Below are 27,348 nucleotides of genomic sequence, written 5' to 3'. Positions count from 1 at the left end.
CCTTCGGATCAAGAACACACAGCCTTCACTACCGACAGAGGACTATACTGCTACAAAGTCATGCCTTTCGGCCTAAAGAATGCAGGAGCGACTTATCAGAGACTAGTCAACTCAATGTTCGCCGAGCAGATTGGGAAGAGCATGGAAGTTTACGTTGATGATATGTTAGTCAAGAGCAAACATGCTGACCAACACATCACCAACCTATATGAAACTTTCACTATTTTGAAGAGGTATCGAATGAGGTTAAACCCCAACAAATGTGCCTTCGGCGTAGGCTCTGGCAAATTCTTAGGTTTCATGATTAGCCAACGAGGCATTGAAGCTAATCCCGAGAAGATCAAAGCAATCCTCGACATGAAGGAACCGGTAACTTCAAAGGACATCCAGAGCCTTACTGGCAAGGTGGCAGCCTTAACCAGGTTCATTTCTAAGGCCACAGACAAATGTGCTCCCTTTTTTAAAGCACTTAAGGGAAGTAGGAAGTACATTACATGGACTGATGAATGTGCCGAGGCATTCAAAAACCTCAAGGAGTACATGAGTAAAGCCCCTCTACTCTCCAAGCCCGAGGTAGGAGACATTCTCATTATCTACCTATCGGTATCAGCTTCAGCCGTAAGTTCCGTTCTCATTCGAAAGGATGGGAATATTGAGCGACCTGTCTACTACGCTAGCAAAGCCTTACAAGATGCGGAGACACGGTACTCTAACATTGAGAAATTGGCTCTGGCATTGGTCATGTCTGCTCGAAAACTCCGCCCTTACTTCCAAGCGCACTCCATCATCGTGCTTACCAATTATCCTCTTCGACAGATACTCCAAAGTCCTGACACTTCAGGGCGAATGATCAAATGGGCAATAGCGTTGGGTGAGTTTGACATCTCCTACCAACCAAAGCCAGCTGAGAAGGGCCAAGCAGTAGCAGATTTCATCGCCGACTTCACATATCCTGTTGACATTGCTTCTACACCTGAAGCAGTAGCTTCATTACCATCGGAAGCTCAGAAAGTAGAATCAACGACCTCAGCATGGAGTCTGTATGTTGATGGCTCATCCAACCAACAGGGCTGTGGAGCGGGGCTAGTCTTGACTACGCCCGACAAAGTAGCAATGGAGTATGCTCTTCGTTTCAAATTCAAGGCATCAAACAATGAGGCCGAGTATGAAGCCCTTCTAGCAGGATTACGTTTGGCCAAACATCTCGGGGTTAAACAAATTGATATTTTCAGTGACTCCCAATTAGTGGTCAACCAGGTTACCAACAACTTTGATGCTAAGGACAGCTCCATGGCAGCATATCTTGCGCAAACACAACTTTTGCTCAAGCACTTCCACTACCAGATCACCCAAGTTCCTCGAGCGGCAAACAGTCATGCAGACGCCCTGGCTCGCCTCGCCTCAGCTGTGGAAGACAAGATTGGAAGAAAAATTCATGTCGAACTGTTGGCAACACCAAGCACCATGGCCGCAGAAGTATGCAACTTACAACGGGGGGATAGTTGGATCACCCCGATCTATAATTTCCTTGCTCATGGCACCCTCCCAAATGATAAAGTCCAGGCTAAGCAAATTCGATACAAGTCTACCCGCTACCTGATCATCAATGATCAACTCTATAAGCGAGGTTTTAGCCTGCCATACTTAAGGTGTCTTACGCCTGCCGAGGCGAAAATCGTCATTCGGGAAATACATGAGGGAGTCTGTGGAGATCATGCTGGATCTCGGTCCCTAGCACACAAGACTTTTCGCCAAGGATATTACTGGCCAACACTCCACCAGGATGCCATCAAAGTATCCCGCTCATGTGACAAATGTCAACGATATGCGGCTATTCCTCATTCCCCTCCAGAGCCTCTTACTCCTATGATCAGCCCTTGGCCCTTCGCCCAGTGGGGACTTGATTTGATCGGCCCAATGCCGGCGGGGAAGGGCAAAGTCTGTTACGCAGTCGTTGCAGTGGACTACTTCACAAAGTGGGCCGAAGTAGAACCCTTGGCAACCATTACTGAGGCAAAGATAGAAGACTTCGTGTGGAAGAACATCCTTTGTAGATTCGGCATTCCCAATGCGATAGTCACTGACAATGGGCGACAGTTTGACAACAAGAAGTTCAGGTTGTTCTGCTCTAAGTTCAACATCAACTTATGCTTTGCCTCTCCAGCTCATCCCCAGTCTAATGGACAAGTTGAGGCCATCAACAAAATAATCAAGCGCACTTTGAAAACCAGCTTGGACAAAGCTAAAGGCTGTTGGCCAGAATTTGTACCCCAAGTTCTTTGGTCATATCGGACTTCAACAAGAGAAACTCCATTCTCACTTGCCTTTGGCACAGAGGCGGTTGTCCCTGTTGAGCTCGAGCAAGCAACATTCCGAGTCCAGAACTACATTCAAAGTGAAAATGACAAACAACTCACCCTCAACTTGGATTTAGTCGAGGAACACAGAAACCAAGCTCACTTGAGGAATGTCGCCTACAAGCAGCGCATCTCCAACTATTATGACTCTAGGGTCAAGCCTCGTTCTTTCAAAATAGGAGACTGGGTCTTAAAGAAAAGATTACTCTGCGACAGAGTCCCGAGTGAAGGCACACTTAGTCCAAACTGGGATGGACCGTATGAAGTCATTGGCATCAGTCGCCCTGGCTCTTACACACTTAGAAGCTCCGATGGCAAGACCCTTGGCCATCCATGGAACGCTGATCACTTGAAGTACTACTACAAATAGACTCACGATGTACAAGTGTTGAGCTATAGCCGTTCGGCATCCTATGTAATGAAGGCCATTTGGCAATGAATTCAATAAAGAGGTAATTTAGCCAACTCAGCCCTCACTCTTTTACATTCATAGCAAGCGATGCCGGAACCCTTCTCAATCAGAAAGCAATCTGTCTTCCACAGTCACTACAAAACAAGCAAATGAAGACCGTGTCAAGCGCCCAAAAAAAAAAAAAAAAAAAAAAAAAAAAAAAAAAAAAAACAACTTCATCCAAAAAGCTTCACCCGAAAAGCTTCACCTCCAAAGCTTCACCCACAAAGCTTCACCTAAAAAGCTTCACCCAAAAAGCTTCACCATCAAAGCTTCACCTAAAAAGCTTCACCCAAAAAGCTTCACCTAAAAAGCTTCACCCAAAAAGCTTCACCATCAAAGCTTCACCTAAAAAAGCTTCACCCAAAAAGCTTCACCTAAAAAGCTTCACCCAAAAAGCTTCACCATCAAAGCTTCACCTAAAAAAGCTTCACCCAAAAAGCTTCACCCGAAAAGCTTCACCTAAAAAGCTTCACCCAAAAAGCTTCACCCGAAAAGCTTCACCTAAAAAGCTTCACCCACAAAGCTTCACCTAAAAAGCTTCACCCAACAAGCTTCACCCGAAAAGCTTCACCTCCAAAGCTTCACCCACAAAGCTTCAACACCAAAGCTTCACCTACAAAGCTTCAACACAAAACCTTGCTCCAAATAAACAAATTTTGTTCACAAAACCCAAGATGCCCTTGAACTTGTACAAAAACACTTGGGTAAACATAAACATTTTTTGTTTTACACCCACAAGGGCCCAAAATTTTCCTTCTTATTTATTCACTTATATATGTTCCCAAACATATTATAATAGATCCAACAACAAGCCAAAGTCCCAAATTTCATAATGGACAAAAGTACAAGCAATTCATCAATAATGAAGGTGCTACAAAAATTGGAATCTGCCCCAAAATAGAAATCCAACCCAAGAGACTTTTTCTCTCTCTCCCTCTTCCGCCTCCTTTCATCTATCAAATTTCTGCAACCTCTGCTCTTCTCCAATGGAGCTGAATTTTGGACACCCTATAGTTCTTGAGCATATGAACAAATTTCAAGAAGGAACCATTTCTGTTTGAGCGACGGAAATTAAAGTGTTGAAGCTCCAAACATGATAGTCGGCTTCTTGCAGATTTCGAAGCTGTTGTGATGTTTCGAAGATCTGGAAATATTTAACCGTTAGTTCATCCTGAATTTTTGATATGTTATGAAAGAGTCGATGAGGAACAACTTCAATGAAGAAAGCATACCGATCTGAACAAGAGAAAATGGAGTTTCGAAGCTCACAACAAATCTGACGGGTTGACAGACAAATAATAACCAGTCATTCATCATACCTGAATTTCTTGAGTTATACAGCTCCGAGGGATCTAAAATTTGGATATGTTGTAGTTCACAAGCTGAGGAACAACTTCAATGAAGAAATCATACCGATCTGAACAAGAGAAAATGGAGTTTCGAAGCTCACAACAAATCTGACGGGTTGACAGAAAAATAATAACCAGTCATTCATCATACCTGAGTTTCTTGAGTTATACAGCTCCGAAGGATCTCAAATTTGGATATGTTGTAGTTCACAAGCTGAGGAACAACTTCAATGAAGAAAGCATGCTGATCTGAGCAAGAGAAAATAGAGTTTCAAAGCTCACAACAAATCTGACGGGTTGACAGACAAATGATAAACAGTCACTCATCATACCTGGATTTCTGGAGTTGTACTGCTCCGATGGCTCTCCAATTTGGATATGTTGTAGTTAAGGAATTAACGAACAACTTTCATGAAGACAACTTTGTGATTCGACCTACAGATGATGGTGTTATGTTGAAAAACAATTCCGGTTGTTAGGGGAAATGAAAAACAATTCCACCAAAGAAACATCATTATGATGTTTCATCATTATGGTGTTTTCATCATTATGATGCTTTCATCATTGTGATGCTTCCATCATTGTGATGCTTCCATTATGATGTTAATGCACCAACGGTTACACCTTCTGCAATTCCACTTATTCGGGCCTAGCAACCTTCATCAACAAAATCTATGAAGAAAAAGTCCGGGGCTACCACTTAGAAAACAAAAGAATGAAGTTTTGGTACTTACGACATGGACTATTAGCAAGACACCTCATTCGTCAACTCCCTCGACTAGAGACTTGGGGGACTCCCACCATATGCTACTACGCCTTGGTACTCAAAAGTTCGTGACTACTCAGTGACTTGGATTTTTCAAGTCTCCAACCGAGAAGTTTTCCTCACTCGGGAAATTAAGGGAACACTACCTCAAACTACATGCTTCACTCACAAAGCTTCAACAATACAGGTTTCAACAAAAGCAAAAATTCAAAGAACTTTATGAAGAAGGCTTTGGTGTATTTAACACAATATGTTGAAATGAAGCAAAGCTTATTTATTAATATTTTCGATAAGCCACAAATATGTACATATACATGAGTCAAAATAAACAAACAAAAGGGAGCCTTCACAAAGGTTGCTTAGGGGAAGTCTCAGCAGTCGGTAGAGCCCCAGAAAGAGAAAGCACCGGAGGGTGGTTATCCGGAGCCTCAGTACTTGACAAAACCCCAGAAGGAGGAGGCATTGGAGGTTCATCATTTGAAGCTTCATTACCAGGTACAGCCCCAGAGGACGAAGGCAATAAATGCCTTTGGAACAAACCCACAAACCGCTGATGATCAAGTAAAACCTTACCATCAGATTCCTTCATCTGGTCAAGCTTCCTCTTCATGTTTGTAGCATAGTCATGGGCGAGCCGGTGCAACTGCTTATTCTCATGCTTGAGCCCTCTAATCTCCTGTTTGAGACTCATCACTTCAGCAGCCAATGATTCAACTTGGCGGGTTCTAGCAAATAGGCGTTGGGCCATATTAGACACAGAACCTGCACACTGAACACTAAGAGCCAGAGAGTCCTTAACAGCCAACTCATCAGACCGTTTGGAAAGTAGTCTGTTATCTTTGGGAGTGAGAAGGTTCTTGGCCACCACTGCAGCGGTCATATCATTCTTCATCACAGAATCCCCAACGGTAAGAGGACCAGTAGGGGATATGAAGGATGGGCGCCATATGTTGTCTGGAGAAGGCGTGGCTTTCTCTTCTCCAAGGTTCAAGTCAAAACGACGGTCGGAGGGTCCAGACATTTTCAAATGTGTTGAAGAAGGAAGAGGTCAGACAAATCAAGATCTTAGAAGTGCAAGAAATGAGCTTCTACTGGTAGAGATTCAAGTGTGCTGTGGAACTTAATGCCAGCCTCTATAAAAATCTGCACTCGACGGAGCTTCAGAAATCGAAGAGGCGTTTGCTTTCTCAAAAGCTGGGCTGCTCAGAGACCACGAGGGCCGATCTCAGAAATCGAAGAGGCGAATGCTTTCTCAAAAGCTGGGCTGCTCAGAGACCACGAGGGCCGATCTCAGAAATCGAAGAAGCACCTGCTTTTGCAGCCTCGTCAGCACCTGTCACATGCACAATCAGCTTTGCGGAAATTACGGGCAATCTGTCGAAGATTTCTGGTGAAGTAGAAAGCACGTGAATCTTACTGATCAATCACCGCTCTCCATATGCACCATCAACTCCTCGGGTACCACATATAACTTTGTCAAAGATCTCTGACAAAGTTTAGGCACGAGAATTTCGAAGTGCCAGCTACCCTACTATTACCCATAAGGGTAAAGGAACAGCACCACTGCTTGACAACTGGAAAGTCCCTATGTGTGTCGACCTCCGTGTTTTGTGGCAAGACAGGTTGGCAAGAACGACCAACCTTTACTCACATTCGAGAAAAGACTCCCAACATAATTACTTTCTCAAAAACCGGAGTAGCACCGCTTTCCGAATCTCGAGAGTCAGATCCTCGACGGGATTGCTTGTTCGAAAACCGAAGAGGCACAACTCTCAGAACTTCGAGAGCCAGATTTCCTTAGATAAAGCTTGTCTGTAATCTCCACACGTAATATCAGCTTTCCAGATACCACATACCACTTTTTCAAAGTGCTCTGACAAAATTAAAACACGTGAAGCTGGCAGCTCCCACTACATTGCTGTGACCAAGAAGGGTAAAGGAATAGCATTACTACTTGTTATTGGGAAATCCCTATATACATTGACCTCCCTCCTCAACGGACAGGCAAACCTGCAAAAATGCTCAACCCTTTCTCACATTCGAAAAGGCACCCTCAACATAACCTCTCGAAATACTCAGCTTTATTTCCCCCCGATAATACCTCAGCAAATAAGCCACACCAAGAACAAGAGTATCTCATATCATCAGGGTCGAAAGCAAGAGTATCCCATATCATGCTTTCTCCCTGTCTTTGTCTTTGTCCTTGTCCACACCTGCAGGACAAGGAGAAAGAGAGCAGTCAGTCGGAACCTGAAATCAAACCTCCAATTTGGAACTGACTGCCTGGAGCCTTTGCCTGGTTGCTTACTTAGCATTGCTCTCGAGTACTCATCCTCAACTGCTGTCAAGGTCACGAATTCCACCGGCAAATACCTCATGACAGTTGATCAGATATTGGCTCTTTACACTGAAGCTGCCAAGCGTGGATGAGTCACTATGAAGGAATGTTCTGAAGGACCATTTAAATGCAAAGGTTGCACACCACTTCTGCCATGCAAAAGATTGAAGTAGAAGGTTCAACGGTGAGCTGAAACAGATCACTACAGCACGACACCTTTCCATACCACATTCATTATTCCGTCAACAGCAAAAGTATCCCATATCATCAAGGTCGAACGTACTCTAGATTTGATGGACTTGTTTTGACCCTCAAATTTTTGAGTCGGCCTTATACTCTGAAGGGCACCAGAAAACCCTCCAGCACAGTTCAAGAATAAGCCTGTGGAAAGTTACTTCTTCAAAAGCAAAAGTATCTCATATCATCTCTTATCCATTTGCTTCTCCTTATCCTGGCAGTTGAATGAGAGACAAGGAGAATGAGAACAATCAACCGGAAGCCGACGTCAAACCTCTGATCCTGGGTTGCTTACTTGGAAGTTTGACTGCTTACCTTGTCTGTCACCTCTTTCGGCAGATCTCCTAGCTCGGCGACTTGGGGGACTCCTACTATAGGGTTTGTATCACACTTGACTAAGCCCGAAACTACAACTAAGCTTCAAGTGAAATTGATACATTACCTTGTGCGTCAACATCAGCTAAGTACACCATTCCCGGATGGAGGAAAGGTACTTCCAGAGAAGGGCAGATGAAGATCAGACCACACTTCGGTACTTAGAAGTTTCGTGATTACTCAAGGGATTGGATCTTGCAAGTCCCCAACCGAGGAGTTTCCCTCACTCGGGAACTTAGGGGAGCACTGTTTGTACCATACTTGACCAATCCCGAAACTACCGAGCACCGGCCAACGCTATACTGTCAAGGACCCAGAAGAGTTCCCCTCCGACCAGGAGGCCAATCACTACTCGACACGTGTCAAGATTAGAAGCCAATCAGAGCGCAGCACGTGTCAACATCAAGAACCAATCATAACATGACACATGTCAATGTGACAAAGCTACAAGTTTTTCTATAAATAGGGGTCATTCCCCCACAATATTGCCTAATGCCATTTTGTGTGAAATCATTCACAAGAACTCACTAAATTGAGAGCTTGATCCTTTGTACTTGTGTAAGCCCTTCACTACTAATAAGAACTCCTCTACTCCGTGGACGTAGCCAATCTGGGTGAACCACGTACATCCTGTGTTTGCTTCTCTGTCTCTATTCATTTACGTACTTATCCTCACTAGTGACCGAAGCAACCAAGCGAAGGTCATAAAACCTGACACTTTCTGTTGTACCAAAGTCTTCGCTGATTTTGTGCATCAACAAATTCTAATAATAAGAACGTATGAAAAATATTCAAATGGACTAGAAAATAGAGAAAAAACTTTTTTATGCGAGAGTCTTATACGAGTATGGATTTCAACTCTCAATGAAAGCACAAATTTTTGGATGCAAATTTTCGCCTTCTTCTTCTTGGACAAAATTGCACCTACAAAACAATTAACACCTTCGGGTCAAGGCCAAGAGCCTCACGCGCCACGATGAATGGGGGGGCTTTGGCCGAAGAACCTCCGATGTCAAAGTTAGAATTTAGAGAGAAAAGTATTTGGAGAGTTTTTGGGAGTTTTGCAAGAGTATGGAACTTAGCTTTTTAGAAGAAATAGGGTCATATATATAGGGAATGGGGTGTGGCCGGCCTTTAAGTGTGTTTTGGGGTGTTATTTGGTGATTCAATTAGCAATTAATATATTAATTAGGTATAAATATATTAATTAGCTAATTATCATAATAAAAGAAATGTTTTGAGAGGTTTTTGGAGGTTATGGAATGAGGATGGATGAGACAAATTTGAACTTGTTACCTATTTTGGGTACTCCTGATTTGGTTGATGGATGATTCTTCACTGCTCGCGTGTAGGAGACCCGGTATGCCTTGAGGGTAAATTTGTCATCTTCACCCAAAAATCCACGTGTCGCCTTGTGATTATTTTTAGCTCCACACCTATAATCCTCACGAAGTAGATCCGGAAAAGATCCTCTTCCTTTAGAATGTTCACAGTTGACAGATTACTGACCTTCATTTGAAAACCAATCACACACACAGTTTGTACTTAGTGCAATTCAATGGGGGGGCTTTCACACAGTTTCGATGGATGAAAGATTGATTCTTTGAGAATCCTTCTTTTCTTTAAACGAACAGAGATAGAATTAAAACTCGTTTGGATGTGCTTTTAAAATGACTGAAAACGTTTTTAAAATAAATGTTTTTGGGTTCCAAAAGCATTTAAAGTGCTTCTTGGAAGAAGCACAAAAATACTTTTTACAAGAAGCATCAGTTTTGTACTTCTTCTAGGGAGCACTTTAAGTGCTTTTGCAGGAATTACTAATATTTTTACTAAGGATTGTTTCTAAAAATATTTTCATCAAAAACGTTTTCAGTCATTTTAAAAACACATCCAAACGAGCTCCTAGATTGATTCTCTAAATGCTTTTCTAAATATTCTTTAATGTCCCGAATTTCATGGTTGTGTTTGAATCGTCATTCACTTCTATCGAAAATTACATATAGTACAAAATAAATTTGATGAAAATATGTCACCGATATTCTAGTTTAAACTAATTTTATACATTTTTAAAGAGAGTTTGAATTAGGCACTTAATATTATATATTATATTTATACATAAGCGTTTTTTTCGTAGATAATAAATTCAATTATAAATTATTATTGCTAGTCTATTTTGTTAGATTAGAGCAAATTCACCACTCTTATTTCATATATCGCTATACTAATAACAATAAGATTCAAATTTAAAGTGTATACAGTGTACCTGCACTAGTAGATATTCTTTTTCTTTTCTACATATATAGCAAGTTAAAAATAAAATAAAATCGATTTTCGACGTAAGTGCATACATTACATACTAGAAAGTAATTCAAACTCGAAGAAGAAAATATGAATTAACACAACTGTTGTTCGAGTCACCATGTTATCAAGAAGTGTACGGCTATACATTGTAAATTTGATATCAAAAGTATTAATATCTGAACACTCAATAACATCATTTATTCTCAACGTGTCTCATCCTCAACTTTTTGTACCTTTCTTAAGGAAATTAATTAAACTGCCAGTAGATTTCCAAAACTCAAACCCATCCACCGATTTGGTTATTTTAATGATGGTTTAATTAATTAACAACAATACTTACAGAAAACCAAGTCAAATCTCAACTTGCGTGGCTTTACTTACGTTGTTAGACACATCACATGCTTATTTAAGGGTTTTTTTTTACTTGCTTTTTTCCTTTTTTTTTTTAAGAACTTTAATAAAAAGGACTTCTCAAAACTTTTAATTAACCAAAAATCAACTACTAACTTTATTTAATAAAAAAGGTTTAAAAAGGATTCAAATTTTAATGAAAAGAACAAAAATTTTACATAACAACAAAACAAAAAAAACAAAAAAAAAACATATACTAACGCGCGGTCCTGCGCATCACATCACACACAACACACTTTCTTCCTTACTTAATCATTCAACCTCTTTCTCTCTCTTCCTCTTTCATATATTCCCATCCATTTTTTTCTCTCATCTCACCTCACCCATCCACATCAACTTTTTATTTTTTTTTTATTTTTTTTTATTTTTCACCTCTCCCTACTCTTCTCTCTCCTTTCACCTCACTCCATAAACATTTTATTTTTTTATTTTATTATTTTATTATTTGACTATTCTTTCAATTGTTTAAGAACAAACTCAGTAATAATATTACAAAATCAAAAATAAAGAAAATTTTCATTATTTAGTTTTATGAACATTAATACCGTGACTATTTCTTAAACATAACATTGACTACTTCTTAAACTGAACACTATTTCTTAAATTGAACATTGACTACTTCTTAAACCGAACACTATTTTTAAACTGAACATTGACTACTTCTTAAACTGAACAGTATTTCTTAAATTAAACACTAACTATATCTTAAACGGAACACGAATACTATCACTACTTCTTGAACTAAACACTGACTATTTCGTAAACTGAACACTGACTGTTTCTTAAACTGAACGCTAGTACTATTACTATTTCGTAAACTAAACACTAACTATTTCTTAAACCGAACACAATAGACTCTATATTAAACAAAGTAATAGTACTATCACTATTTCGTAAACTAAGAACTGTCTATTTTTCAAACCAAACACTAGTATTATCACTGTTTCGTAAACTAAGCACTGACTATTTCTTCAACAAAAAACTAACTATTTCGTAAACTAAACACTAACTATTTCTTAAACAAAAAACTAAATATTTCGTAAACTAAACATTGACTATTTCTTAAAATCGAACACTAGCACTATCACTATTTTTTAAACTATTTCCTTACAAATTACTGTCAGCAATATATTTCTTCTTAAATTGAACATTGACTACTTCTTAAACCGAACACTATTTTTTAAACTGAATATTAACTACTTCTTAAACTGAACAATATTTCTTAAACTAAACACTAACTATATCTTAAATGGAAAACTAATACTATCATTACTTCTTGAACTAAACACTGACTATTTCGTAAACTGAACACTGACTGTTTCTTAAACTGAACGCTAATACTATTACTATTTCGTAAACTAAACACTGAATATTTCTTAAACCGAACACAATAGACTATATATTAAATCAAGTAATAGTACTATCACTATTTCGTAAACTAAGCACTGACTATTTCTTAAACAAAAAACTAACTATTTCGTAAACTAAGCACTAACTATTTCTTAAACAAAAAACTAATTATTTCGTAAACTAAACACTGACTATTTCTTAAAATCGAACACTAGCACTATCACTATTTTTTAAACTATTTCCTTACAAATTACTGTCAGCAATATATTTTTTTTTTATCTTAAATTTATCTCTCTTTTTAAATTTTTTTGGAGTTTGTTGATATCAGTTTGAAAGGATTTGGTTGGCTCTACCCTCACAATCTCTTCCTTACACACACACACACACACACTCTCTCTCTCTCTCTCTCTGAACCTTTTCCTTCCTGATGAAATATTTAAAAGTAATTTGGGTGCTGCCACTACTTCTTTGAACCTTTTCCTGTTGATTTTCTATTGAAAATTACTACTTTTCTTTTCTTTCTTTCTGTACGCAAATAGATTTCTCTCTCTCCCTCTCTAAAAGAAAAAAAATCATTGAAGCTTCACTCTCACGTTTTCCTCGCCAATGAAATGTTTTAAAAATAATTTATTTCATCAATCCATTCCATCTCATCATTTTAAAAATAATTTATTTCTTCCATCCATTCCATCTCATCATTCATTGTACTACTCCCAACTTATTTTGCACTGCATTAGTCTTCTTATTAGTTCTATCAGCTCATAGTCATAGCAGAGGCTTGATTTGATAATTGAATTGGTTGGCGCATGCTTACACACGGTTGGGTTGGATTGTTTTTTTTTTTCTTTTTTATTTCTTGTCCTTATCATTAAATAATTTGGTCCCAAAAAGGTCCTTGCAAACTTGGCCTAAAAATATTACAATAAAGCATCACTAATCGCAAAACAATGAGTAGACTTTAGCGCTTGTCTGAGCTCATTGAGAATTGCATGATTACAATCAATAAAATTGTTGAACTTCGTGTTAGAGGGAGATCATGTGAGAACAAAATGTCAAACTATAAATTGGGACCAGCCGTACGAGGCCCATGGGTCGATCGCATCACCTAATAACCACCATGATGTGAAAGTGTAGCTTTATCGCATCCTTAATGTGAAATTGTAGCTCAATCACTAAACGCAATTATACTTATGCACAAGTTTCATATTTTTTTTTACGATTTTCTTTCTGTTGAACAATTAATTATTTGGTGAGTATGTTTGACTGTGAGACGTTTTTAGTTTGACACTCCGAACTAATAAGTTTGCTTAACTGTGATCACGAGCATGTGAAATTTCTCATAATCTCTCCGCGTTGGAAAAATGTGGATAATCGTTATCCCACTAGTTGTCCCTTTTGGACACATGGAAAATGAGTTCCAGCTGCTAACCACATGTGTACGCGTGAAATATATTCTTCTCAGCCAGACCATGTGGCACCATGTTGCAATAAGCGATTGAGCTTACGGTCCAATCCAGCGAGACCATGTGGCACCATGTGTCAAAACTCAATTACGTGTGAATTGCTGGCACATCCACCTCAGCAATGGCTGCAACTTATATGTTTTTAGAATATTACTGACTTTTATTTCGAATGACAGAGTTTCTACTTTGTAGAATACAATGGGTTGGGGGGAGGGGGGGGGGGGCCTTACTACCTTATTTTTTCAAGTTGCAGCAAGGATTTGGATCTTACTCGGATTTTCTTTGTAAGAATTTTAGGTATCTTTATATCTTATTCGTTTACTGTACATCATGTGGTTATAAATTATTTTAAATTTTTTATTCAAAATTAAATACAAACAATACCTAATAATATATGACTGCACAATATACGATGAACGGATAGAATGTAAGGATCCTTACAAAGAGAATTTGGAAAAGATCCTCACTTGCCAAACAAGTCTCCTTTCAAGTAAATGGAAGTTCCAGTTCCAATGTATATTGATTTACTAAATCGTTCTCACCCCCTCCTTTTCCCGTTTGATTGTCATCAGATTAGTTAAAATTTCAAGATTTATGTTTTAAAAATGATTAAACTGAATTAATCTAATGGTGATCAATGGGAACGATATTACATATCCTAAGGAGGAGGGGTTGGGCTTAGCCTCAAAGGGCTAGCAATAAAGCGGTTTAAATTTACCTTTGATGAGAATTGAACCTAAGACCTCTTACTTACAAGTGAAGAGGAATACACTAGACTGTAGTACTAAGTGACATAATTTTCCGCCCTTTTCTTTAGTCTTGTTGTCTGTCAGCCTTGTAGGACTATTCAGAAGCATAATTTTCCTTCTGATATATGGAAAACTAAATGGTTTTCAAATAGAATGAAATTAATTATCTACATATATTTCAAACAAGAAAAAAAATAGTGTAGCTAAAAAGTGTCAGAATGGTTACCTTGCACATGCCCAATATGAAGAATAGCTGAAAAGAAATTATAATTAAAAAATATGAGCAAGTAGGGACTCAAACTCATCATATCCAATCTTGCTCATCTTGCCTTTTGACACAATAAACAAGAGACTAAACTCTATCAATTTTAATTGATCACAACCTATCTAATTCCATCCGCCAAACGACGTCGTAGTGAACCGTTATCCTTATTAGCAGGATGTCCCTCTTTTTAAACCACCAGTCATAACCTGTTCTCAACGTACCTCGTCCTCTATTGTCATACCTTTTGTAAGCAAGTTAATTACTGCCAGTAGATTTCCCAAACTCAAAGCTATCCACCGATTTGGTTAATTTAATGGTGATTTATAATTAATGATAATGCTTATATAAATCTAAGTCAAATCTCAACTTGTGAGGCTTTACTTACGTTGTTAGACACATCACATGCTTATTTAAGGATTTTTTTATTTGCATCGTTCCCTAATGATTTGCGATTAGTTGATGTGTTTATTTTAATTGAGATTGGAATATTTGCTCTCTTAATATTTAAGTTCGGATTTCACCATGAATGGTCGATTGTACGGTAGTTTATTAAGTATTTTTTTTACTGAAATAAATTTTTTCTTGAAGAAATGATATTATTTATACTAAAACAATGAAGGGGTGAATTAAACCTCACAATATGCTAGCAATAACGTGGTTTAAATTTATCTTTGACGATAATCAAACTTAAGACCTATCACTTATAATTGAAGATGACTACTAGATCGTAGAATTAAGTGACATGAAATAAAAGATTTTTAAATGTGATTGATTTTAATTAGAGGAGTTTGATATAGACGCCTTATTTTTTATTTCTTAGATAAATTAACACAACTTTCATTCAAGTCACAATATAATCAAAGAGTGTATAGTTATACATTTCAGATTTTATATCAAGAGTTGATAACAGAATACTAAAAAGATGCTGATTCATTCTCCGTCTATGTTTTCAAGTCGAGCACATTCATTTATCTACCTGCGTAGTGTCCAGTTTCAACAAAACAATAATATGTGTAAAAAGTTTAACACATAATAGTGTACTATTGGATCATAAAGCTATAAATTCGTTTTTATATAACTTGTTCACCACTAAATCATCAAAAGATGGACGGTAAGAATTAATATTCCCAATCTAAGTTGTTAATTTGGACAAGGATTCTCTCTTTTTTTCTTTCTTTATTTTTTTCTTCCTTTTTTTCCGTTTCTTTCCTCTCTTTTTATTTAAACGTTTAAGATTTCATGTTATTTTTTCATTTTTGTAGGGAAAAAAGAAAAAAAAAAAACTATGAGAGGGAGGAAATAAAAATGGAGAAACAGAATCCCCATCCCTCATATTTATCCATATATACATCCCATCCTGCCACGTAGGATTTGTTCTAGAACCTTTTCTTTCCTTATGGTTACCTGGGGCGCGAACCCTTGCCCTGGTTTCCGCACGTAGTTAACCCTTATCTTCCTTATTAGCAGGATGTCATGTCCCTCTTTTTAAACAACTAGTCTTCTCACAACTTAATAATACGGTTTAATAGTATTTTTTTTACTTGTAAGTGATGAATCATAAATTCGATTATCACCAAATGTGAATTTGAATCACATTATTACTGACTCATTGTAAGACTAAATGTAGATAATATTGTTTGTTAAAAAAAAAAAACAGTCTTCTTAACATACCTTGTCATCCTCGATTGTTTCACAACTGACTATGCTATTCGTTATTTTTATTCCTCTTCTTTTATACTTGTAAGGGGCCTCCTAATCACATGAAATTCTAGCTCTGTACATCCTCCTGTAAGTTTTATTTCTGTATATTTTACTCATATCGAACTCACTTACGCGTACGCTCTATTAAAAAAATTATCATAATTATTTACAAAATAGCTATTTTTATTGGAGGTAGATTGTCTGCCTTTCTATTTGGATGTTCTTCTCATCCCTTTTTATTTTGTACCGTCACGGTTAAGTCACGTTAACATTTTATATTAATTTTTTTATAAAGATAATAAAATAAAAAATAATAACAATATAAAATATTAACATGACTTAACCGTGACCGTATAAATATGAGAGATGAAAAGGACATCCAAACAGAAGGCAGACAATCTGCCCCCATTTTTGTCGGCTGAAAGATCTGATTATCTTGTTGGTATTCCATGCCAGATTGGGTACTTATCCGAACTTGGACACACATCATGTGTAGTCAGGAATATATCCGTCTCCGTCAGTCCCTACTCCCTTGGTCATCATCCAGACCGCACTTCCGATAACCGTACGGTCCAATCCATGGAGGCCATGTGGCACCATTTGTCAGAACTTAATCTCGTGTCAATTGCTTGCACATCCACCTCAGCAATGGCTACAACTTATAGTGGACATTAAGGCCTTGCTTCCATCAATCACTGAAGTTTCCCTTCCCCATGTTCGCCGCCAAGTTAATGAAGCTGCTCACCGTTTGGCTCGTACCAGCTTAAATATCACTCATACTTGTACCTGGGTTGAGTCTACTCCTAGTCTAATTTTAGACTTGCTTAATGCGGAAGCTAACTACCCTAATTATCCTGACTTGTATTCTTTTGTCGGTTTAACCTTCAATGAAATTATCTATCGTTTCTTTAAAAAGAAATTTAAAAAAAAAAAGAATGTTCACAGTTGACAGATTACTAACCTTCGTTTGAAAACTAATCACATCATTCTTTTCTTCAAACGGAACGAATCAGACCGATTCCCTAAATGCCTTTCTAGATATTCTTCAATGTCCTGACTATTCACGGAACGTGAGAAGCAGATGAATAAGCATCTGCTTCCGGAAGAAATCAAAGAATTTCTTGAGAATCCTACAAGATCCATTCATTCTTTTTTCTCTGACAGATGGTCACACAGTTTCGATGGATGAAAGATTGATTCTTTGAGAATCCTTGTTTTCTTCAAACAGAACGAATAGAGGTAGTATCAGACTAAACATTCTTCAATGTCTTGACTTTTATTGGATGTGCTTAAATCGTTATTCACATCTATCGAAAATTACAGAAAATAAGAAATAAATTTGGTGAAAATATGTCGCCGATATTTTAATTTAAACTAATTTTATACATTTTTAAAGAGAATTTGAATTATGCACTGAATATTATATATTATATTTGTACGTAAACGTTATTACATTTAACTTTCGTAGATAACAAATTCAATTATAAATTATTATCGCGAGTCCATTTTGTTACATTAGCGCAAATTCACCACTCTTAGTACATTTATTGTTATACTAATAACAATAAGATTCAAATTTAAGTGTATATGGGATGTATATCTTCGCTAGTTGATATTCTTTTGCTTTTCTACCTATATAACAAGTTAAAAATAAAATAAAATCAATTTTCGACCTAAGTGAAGCGCACGTATTTACATACTATAAAGTAATTCAAACTCAAAGAAGAAAATGAATTAATACAACTGTTATTCGAGTCAGCATGTGATCAATTAGTGTGTGGCTATACATTGTAAATTTGATATCAAGTGTTAATATCAGAACACTAAATTACATTCATTTATTCTTCGTCTATAATATCAAGTCCAATGAGTTCATTCATCTGTCATCGTGACTTTCCATCACAATAAAACAATAACATGTCAAAAATTTTAACACATAACATTATACTGGCTCAGAATGCTATAAATTTGTTTTATGTAACTTGCTCACATAACTAAAAGAAATGGATGCTATGAATTAAGTCTCTATCTATATATGGTAGTACTATTCACTCGTCTCTTTTTACCTTCCACACAACCTTATTAAATTTCATCATTGATTTTTTTTCAATTTGTTCGATCAGTGGATAATAAATTGAATGAGGTCTGTGAGAGTAAAAATGATCCGTGGACACCACAACCCTCCATATACCCATCCTTCCCCGTTAGATTTGTTCTAGAACATTTTCTTAACTTTTATGCTACAAAACCCGACAATATGGTTATCTGGGACACAAACCCTTTCCCTGCTTTCCACTAGTTGACACCCTTATCCTCGTTGGCAGGGGGATGGCCCTTTTTTTTTCTTTTTTTTTCTTTTTTTTTCTTGTCAAACAATCTGTTTGTTAGATTAGATGTTAAATTAAAAAATCGATGAGATTCGAACCTCACATCGGAATGTAAAAGCCACACTCTTCTCTACTACTGTGATATAGAGACAACCAGTCATAACCACTTCTCCACGTATCTCATCCTCAATTTTTTGTACCTTTCTTAAGCAAATTAATTAAACTGCCTGTAGATTTCCAAAACTCAAACCCATTCACCGATTTGGTTATTTTAATGATGGTTTAATTAATTAACAACAATGCTTATAGAAAACTAAGTCAAATCTCAACTTGCGTGGCTTTACTTACGCTGTTAGACACATCACATGCTTATTTAAGGTTTTTTTACTTGCTTTGTTCCTTTTTTTTTACTGAGAACTTTAATGAAAAAATCTCAGTATTGTTTATTTTAATGAAAAACCACATTTTTATACTAAAAAGTCAATTCTGGTACTATTCACTTTATCCTTTATTTTGTCTTTATCGTTAAAACTCAAAGTTTTCAAACATTTTTCATTAGTTTTTCTTTTCTTTTTTTGGTCAAAAACTTGCTTTGTTCCCTAATGATTGCGATTAGTGGATGTGTGTTTTAACTAAGGTTGGAATTTTTGTTCTTAATATTTACTGTGCAATGTTGATCTTACCGTACTTTATTAAGTACTTTTTTTTTCAATGAAACAAAAAATGTGATAATATTATGTATTTTGATTTGGTTTGTGATTATATTTGAATTGTACATTGCTATGTTTTAATGTAGATTTTGTCAAATTAATAAATAAATTTTAAAGTGAAAACGTGTAAAAACACTTTTGTCTTGTCCCTTCGGGGACATCAGTTAAAATTGGAATACAGAGAAACACTTTTGTCTTCCTGAATTGTGGTTGAATAGTGAAATTTATTTGTTTGTAATTAGAAAACTACAATCTTCAGATTAAAGAATTATGCAAGGTTTTTGAAGAAGAGTATGATATTTCATTCGTTGATAAAAGGACATTACAGATATATATCAGGAAGAATTCGGCCACAAAAAGGTCCTTACAAACTTGGCCTAAAAATATTACAATAAAGCAACACTAATCACAAAACAATTAGTAGACTTTAGTGCTCGTCCGACCTCATCAGGAACCGCATGATTACGATCAGTAAAATTGTTGAACTTTGTGTCAGGGGGAGATCATGTGAGAACAAAATGTCAAACCATAAATTGGGACCAGGCGTACGAAGCCCATGGGTTGATCGCATCACCTAATCACCACCATGATCCCAGAACACTAAATGAAGTAGATCCAGCAAATGAAAATAGCTTCACCCTTCACACATAGATCCAAAAAGATAGCCACCAAACGAAAATTAAAACCAGCACTCTCCTATAGAGAGCAATCAAACTATTGAACTCTCCTATAGAGAGAAATCAAACCAAACTCCAAAACAATTCCTGGAAATTATTAAACAAAACAAAAAAAAGAGGATAAAATCATGTCGCTTCCACATCATTTGAACATTTGAAAGCCACATCATTGCACCTATTAAACCCAAAGTGTCGTACTGATTAAACTCGATTCTAATGCAACTCGACATCTTTCATGGCTTCCCGCTTCAACCCTGTACCAAAAGTGATAACTGAATTCAAAACTTCGTGTTAACTGTGTACATGGATCAAAAAGTGATAGTGACTACAATATTTTACGGTAACAATTCAACACCAAATAAAATAAACAAAAAGTGTGAAGGAAGAGGTGAAGAATGATTTTGAAGAGAGTAAAGTCAATATTCTCATTAAAAGAAATTATAAGAGAAAATGAAGCATAAATCCTTATGACTAGTTTTGCAGTCCTTTATACAAGCTAGGAGTTATTTCATAAACAATTTAACTTTAAAACTAAACAATTTAACTTAAAACGCTACTCAACTCACTAGACTGTACATTTGAAAGAGATTAACTGAATAATAAAGTATCCATAAAGGATGAGAACCATCTAAATTTCACGACTAATTTTGCTATACATTATTTCTTCTTCTTTTATATTTGTGAGAGGCCCCTTATCCCATGAAATTTTGGCTCCATCATTGAAGGCAATTGTACTGACGCATCATGATACGAATTTCATCTTCGTAGATTATATTTCTCTTTAACAACTAGCTATCTAACCTCATTAGGCGCTCACTATATAATATCATGTCTGAAAAAAAAAAATCATCATAAATATTTAGAAAATAGTTATTGTTGTCGGCTAAGAGATCTGATTGGTATTCCATTTTGGTAAGTTTGGTGGTTATCAAGAAACTTTTCATTGTGGTTGGAACGTAGGTGATATACTACGTGTTTTTATATAAGTAGTGAAAATTTTTATTTTTGAAGTTACTAACTTTTTAACATACACATTCTCAATTTGTATAATTACAAATGATATACTACTCGATGTATCGCTTACACTGAAAAATCTCTCGTGATTATCCAAATTTTGGACACATGGAAAATGGAGTCCAACCGCTAACCACAAATGTTGCATACTCATGAAATATGTTCTTCTCCGTCAGTCATCATCCAGGTCCACTTCCAATGGAATTGGATCCTCTCCAAGGCAAAGCCTTGGGATCTTCCTTATCTAATAACAAGGGTCAGATTTTGATCCAACGGCTACAAACAAGAAGACTCTCCTAAAGTTATAATAATTGTAATCGTTAGATCAAAATCTAACGACCTGTGTTAGTAGGCCAACAGGATCCCGAGGCTTTGCCTCGAAGAGGATCCAATTCCACTTCCAATAACTTATTGGGATTATGGTACAATCCGGCGACACCATGTGGCAACATTCAGTTCCGTGTCAATTGGTGGCACATCCACCTCTGCAATAGGTGCAACTTAAAGGAAGAGATCCATTCCGGATCCAGAGATCCACATCTTAGCCGTTCATCGTATATTGTTCGGTCAGTTTTTGTTAAGTACTATTTATATTTAATTTTAAATAAAAAAAATCAAATAATTTCGAATTGCACGATGCATGATAAATGACTAAAATGTAAAAATTCCTAAAAATCTCCGCAATTTGAATTCGGATAGATCCAAATCGACAGATTTCTGACATTTGTTTGAAACCCAATGACACAAAGTTTGTACTTTGTACAATTCAATGGGTGTGGGCCTTGGACTTGGATTGTCTGCCCTCTTAGTTATGGTGCCCTTCCATGCCCTTCTATTTTGTGCGGTCACGGTTAAGCCACGTCAATATTTTATATTAATTTTTTAATAAGATAATAAGACAAAAAATAATAAAAATATAAAATATTGACGTGGCTTAACCGTGACCGCACAAAATAGGGTGGCATGGAAAGGCACCACAACTAGGAGGGCAGACAATCCAAGTCCGTGGGCCTTTCACACAGCTTCGATGGATATTGAATGGTATTCACATCAATCATTCAACATCTATACGAAATTACTAAAAGCCAGAAACAAACTTGCTGAAAATATATCACTGATATTGTCGGTTTTTAATCTTAACACGTCTTTTACTTTTCATAAGTTTCTTGTTAATTTTTATTTTTTGATATGCTTAAATTCATTCTATTCGATAATCGAAATTTAAAAGAGTTTGTAAGAAATAAAATGAGGTGTGTAAATAACACACTCCTAGTTTAATAGTATGTTTTTTTAATCGTAGGTAATGTTTTTACATTTGACTCTCATAGATAACAAATCAATCTACATTAGTTCACAACCCTTAGTAAAATTCGAAGTTCATATTTGAAAATTTGACATATCAAGTGGAAAAAAAACTTTAAAAAATATCAAAATATCACGTAAGCTGTCAAATCTAAAATTTATGATTTCCAAAGGAGACGGTTCGAAAACATAATCATTTATTCTTCGTCCATAATATCAAGCCAAACATATTCATTTATCCGCCATTGTAACATTTTGTTTTAATAAAATAATAATATGTGTAAATTTTTTAAGACATTATAATATTAGATCAGAATGCTATACATCTGTTTTATGTAACTTGCTCACATAACCAAAAGAAATGGATGATATGAACCAAGTCTTTATCCAGATAAGATATACGCACACCTTTTTATCTCTATACATTCTTATTAATTTTTTTCATTAATCTGTTTCAATTCTATCGATTCAACTGCTAAAACTCAAAAATTATGTGTGAAAAATAAAAATAAATATGTAGATAACACTGATCTTGTACATCCACCCTTCCACGTTGGATTTGTTCCAGAACATTTTCTTTACTTTTTTTTCCCGCAAAACCCGACAACATGGTTACGTGCGACACGAACCCTTTCCCTGGTTTCCACACTCAGTCAACCCCACTTGTCCTTATTGGCAGGATGTCCCACTTTTAAAACAACCAGTCATAACCTCTTCTCAACGTAGCTCCTCATCTTTACTTTTTTAAGAATGCTAATGAAAAGTTTATAAAATCTTTAATTTTAATAAAAAATGATAAATAAATGTGTAAGTGAATAAAAATATCTTTTTTATTAGGGAACTTTAACGAAAAGCATCCGGTACTGTTCACTTTAACGAAAAACCACATTTTTACACTAAAACGTCAATCCTGGTACTATTCACTTTACCCTTTATTTTGTCCTTATCATTAAAACTCAAAGTTTTCAAGCCATTTTCATTAGTTTTCCTTTTTTATTAAAGTAAACAGTATCGATAGTGTTTCGTTAAAACTTCCTAACACTATGTTTGGATGAGGGAAATAAACTTGGAATTTGGATTAAAGACAATTTATAAATTGACATGCACCAATTCCCTTATTTAGATTCATAAATATAGAAATTTAGAATTTCAGCATGGAAAAAAAACTTGGAATTTGGGACCTCCAATTCCCAAATTTAAATTCCATATAAATAGGTGTCATTTTCCAATTTATATGATTGAGAGTTTAAAAACAACAAATTCCGTATTCAATTCCATTGTTCTTTTAGGTTACCCAAACAAGAAAATTCACAAATTCTATAGAATAAAATTCCATCATTTAAATTTCCGTCATTTTAAAATTCCTTAATAATCTTAAATTTCTTCATCCAAACATAGTGTAATTTTTTAAACCCTTGATAAACATTAATTAATTAAAACTGCCAGGAGATTTCTCAAACTCAAAGCCATCGATCGATTTGGTTATTTTATTTATGGTTTGCTTTAATTGACAACAAAATGCTTATAGGAAGCTAAATCAATTCTCAACTTGTGTGGCCTTACATTGTTAGACACATAACATGCTTATTTGAGGGTTTTTTTTTTCTTGCATTGTTCCCCAATGATTGCGATTTGTTTATGTGTTTTTTAATTAAGATTGGAGTTGTTGTTCTTGATATTTACGTTTGAGTTTCACTTTGAAATTTTGATTATTGCCTATTTATTTCCCACACTCCTATATTAAGAATATTGTATTATTTGATTCAAGATTTGTAAAAATTCATACAAAAAAAGAGTGGCGTTATACTTAAGCATTCACAATTGAGTAATTTATATACTCACCTTTTACATTTAGCCTCATAATATTTTAACACAGATTTTTATTGTTAAAAAAAAGTAGTGTATATGCTATTTAATTTTTCTCCGACTTTCAGAAACAATAAACACGTGTCATATTTTAATAGGGCCAATCAAAAAGTGAGAATACATGTTAGTCACCAGTGAATACCTAAGTAATACTCAAAAGAGCAGTAACTATAAAGGATAGTATTGGGGAGACTAAATTTGTTGATAAAATTTACAAACTAAATAATGTGACACCAATAGTAATGAGCACGTTTATCAACCCTGAAGTAATAATTCAATCATCAATTTCTATGTTATTTAGTTTACAAAATTTTATCTACAAATTTAATCTCCCTAGTTCAAGTCTGTGGTGTGGCGCGTGGTAGCCGTTGATTACAAACCACAGCCCCAAATCCAGCCCCCAGGACTTCATTTATGAGTGTGGTGTTTGCTTATAAATACCCAACTGAATCCCCACCCCGACCACCATCCTATCCTATCCAATCCCATCCAAATTCTTCTACACACAAACTTTATAAGTCCAATTTGATCACCCAAAATTTGTCAATTTGCCAAATGCAAATGGCCGAGTTACTAACCGAGTTAATTCCCGGTCTGCCGGAAGAACTCGGATACGAGTGCCTGACCCGTCTGCACTATTCCACTCACCGAGTAGCCTCCCAAGTCTGCCGCCGATGGCAGCACCTTGTCCAAAGTCGGGAATTTTATAACCACCGGAAGCAATCCGGGCGGACCCACAAGGCTGCCTGCCTGGTCCAGGCTCTTCTGGTTCAGACCGGATCGGACGAGGCCAAACCGGCTAAACCGCCTGGTTATGGGGTCTCCATTTTTGATTCCGTGAGTGCGAATTGGGACCGGATCGACCCGGTTCCGAAGTACCCGCACGGACTTCCGATGTTCTGTCAGGTGACAAGCTCGGAGGGGAAGCTGGTGGTGATGGGCGGGTGGGACCCGTCGAATTACCAGCCGATTCGGGACGTGTTCGTGTACGAGTTCACGACTCAGCGGTGGACTCGGGGGAAGGACATGCCCGAGACCCGGTCGTTCTTCGCCGCCTGTGAGCTAAACGGGCGGATATACATCGCCGGCGGCCACGACGAGAACAAGAACGCGATGAAATCGGCGATGGTTTACGATGTGAGGGAGAACGAATGGGGCGAGCTGACCGAGATGAGTCAGGGCCGAGACGAGTGCGAGGGGTTCGTATCCGGGTCGGAGTTTTGGGTCGTCAGCGGGTACGCGACGGACATGCAAGGGAGGTTCGTGGGGAGTGCGGAGGTCTATGAAACCGGGTCGGGTCGGTGGAGGCTGGAGGAGGACGTGTGGCCGGCGGGTCAGTGCCCGAGGTCGTGCGTCGGGGTTGGGAAAGACGGGAAGTTCTTCTGTTGGGGCGACTGCGATCCGAGAGTCCGGGCCGGGCCTTGCGCGCTCGGGTTGGGGAAATGGTCCTTTTTGGCGGGGTCGGCTTTCCAGGGAGCGTCGCAGGAGGCTTTTTTGGTGGAAGGGCAGAATGGTAAATTGATGAAAATGGAAACGCCTGAGGAGTTCTCTGGGTTCGTGCAGTCCGGGTGCTGCGTGGAGATTTGAATTTTCTTTTTCTTTTCTTTTCTTTTATTTTTTTTGGAAAAAGAAATATATGAGCGTGTATGTATGAGTGAAGTTGTATGCAGCTTTTGCTTTTTGTCGGGCTAAATTGTAAAAATATCATACTTGTTGTGGTCTTCCTGTTTAATTTTATAAAATCTCAATGGCACTAAAATTTTGTTTACACTATCCGATCACTCTTTCAAAGAATTCAAATTCGAGTTCAATGGCCGAGCATATCAGCTCTAGCCAATGTAGCTACTCTCGTATTTATTTATATAATAACATGCGATCATCAGATGGGTAGATAATCGCATTTGCTTATACAATAACACACAATCATCAGATGGGTAGATAATAATAAACATATGATTTTGAGTGAAGAGTGACAAATAAACAAACATATGATTTTGAGTGAACAAACATATGATTTTGAGTGAAGAGTGAATGACGAGTTTAGACCATTTACAACCTTGGGTTATTTTTAGTATGAATTTGTGTAAACTTGTCTTTTAATAATTGCCAAAATGGACATCATGAGCCTTAACATGTGTGCATGCCGAACAGAGGTGAAAAGATCTAAGTCTACGGTTTTTTTTTTTTTTTTTTTTTTTTTTTTAATTTTTAAAAGGATAAAATATCGCCAAAGGTAATGACTGAAGATGGGCCGAGTTACTTTACAAGCAACGGTGTGAATTTAAAGATTGCGTGGACCGCAATCTTTCGGTTGTACTCCACCATCACTTCCTTCTTTCCCTCCTCCAATGACGGCAACCTCTTCCACTTCCCTCGCGAGTTAAAATGGAGAATAGGGTGTAGGACACGGCTATCATAGCGTCTTATGTGAATAATATAATGACTTTTTAGACAAAATAATCCACATAACTTACATAATTTCTCGTTTTGATCATTAAAATAAAAATAAATACAAGTGATTCTTGAGTGTTATCAATTGTCAATCATTTTATGAAAAAATTCTACTAAAATATTTTTTTTTTTTTTGGGTCCAATCAACACTTCTAATTGCTTTTTCATTTAACATAAATTTTTCATAAAAAACCATAATAATTTACAATGAACAAACTCAGGATCATTTACATTGGTTTTCAATTTTAAGAATCAAAATAAGAAGAAATATCAATCTCATGAACTAGTTGGGCTAAAAAGCTATTTTGTTATTCACACGAGACGCCATGATAGGCTTGCACGTATGATACATGAATCTTTCCCCACTCTCCAGTGTGTAAATTAAGAGAAAACATTTAAAATACAAATAGTTGTGCCACTTCATATATCGATCTAGTGATATTCTTCTTTACTTATAAATAAGAGGTCTGAGATACAATTCTCATCAAAAACAAATTTAAACCACATTATTGCAAACTCATTGTGAAAATTAACCAAATCCCCATCTTTTAATGTAAATAATATCGTTTGTTAAAAAAAAAAATGCAAATGATGGTTGTCTCCTTGTTCAAGATCGAGTTTAGGGCTAATGTCCAACGAAGAAGATGCTACATAACATAGAAGAATCAAATTTGACACAAAAAACGATCTAGGTACGTTCAGAGAGCACTCACGGGCTAGTCTGGTGGTAAAGAGGATTGCCCCGGATGAAAGATTTCACGTCTCAATGAGAAAACAATCCATCGTGCACCGATGCTGTTAGCACTTCCAAAAGAGAAATCCCACTCTACAGAGTGATCTCTTTCTTCTTCTTTGTTATACAAACGCTTTGGGAGAGGCTGAATT

At 36.7% G+C, this 27,348-nt stretch overlaps 1 protein-coding gene and 1 long non-coding RNA gene across 2 annotated transcripts; one reads left to right on the top strand and one right to left on the bottom strand.

Moving 5' to 3' along the window:
- Positions 1–3,097: 3,097 nt before the first annotated feature.
- Positions 3,098–4,521, bottom strand: LOC126600058 (uncharacterized). The gene is made up of 4 exons (XR_007615341.1): positions 4,493–4,521; positions 4,312–4,409; positions 3,299–3,955; positions 3,098–3,185 (listed from the first exon to the last, which is right to left on the bottom strand). It is a non-coding gene; the product is annotated as an uncharacterized LOC126600058 (long non-coding RNA).
- Positions 4,522–24,451: 19,930 nt separating this feature from the next.
- Positions 24,452–25,785, top strand: LOC126599908 (F-box/kelch-repeat protein At2g44130-like). Its single transcript, XM_050266374.1, has one exon. The coding sequence runs from the start codon at positions 24,568–24,570 to the stop codon at positions 25,597–25,599; it is 1,032 nt and encodes a 343-aa protein (XP_050122331.1). The 5' UTR covers positions 24,452–24,567; the 3' UTR covers positions 25,600–25,785.
- The last annotated feature ends 1,563 nt before the right edge of the window (positions 25,786–27,348 follow it).

Source organism: Malus sylvestris, chromosome 14 (assembly GCF_916048215.2).
Source record: "Malus sylvestris chromosome 14, drMalSylv7.2, whole genome shotgun sequence".
Classification (NCBI taxonomy): Eukaryota; Viridiplantae; Streptophyta; class Magnoliopsida; order Rosales; family Rosaceae; genus Malus; species Malus sylvestris.
Note: the sequence above shows the minus strand (reverse complement) of the source record. Positions and strands in the feature narration are given on the sequence as shown.

Coding starts and splice junctions, on each gene's coding strand:
- LOC126599908 (XM_050266374.1), top strand. CDS start 24,568: ATGCAAATGGCCGAGTTACTAACCGAGTTAATTCCCGGTCTGCCGGAA.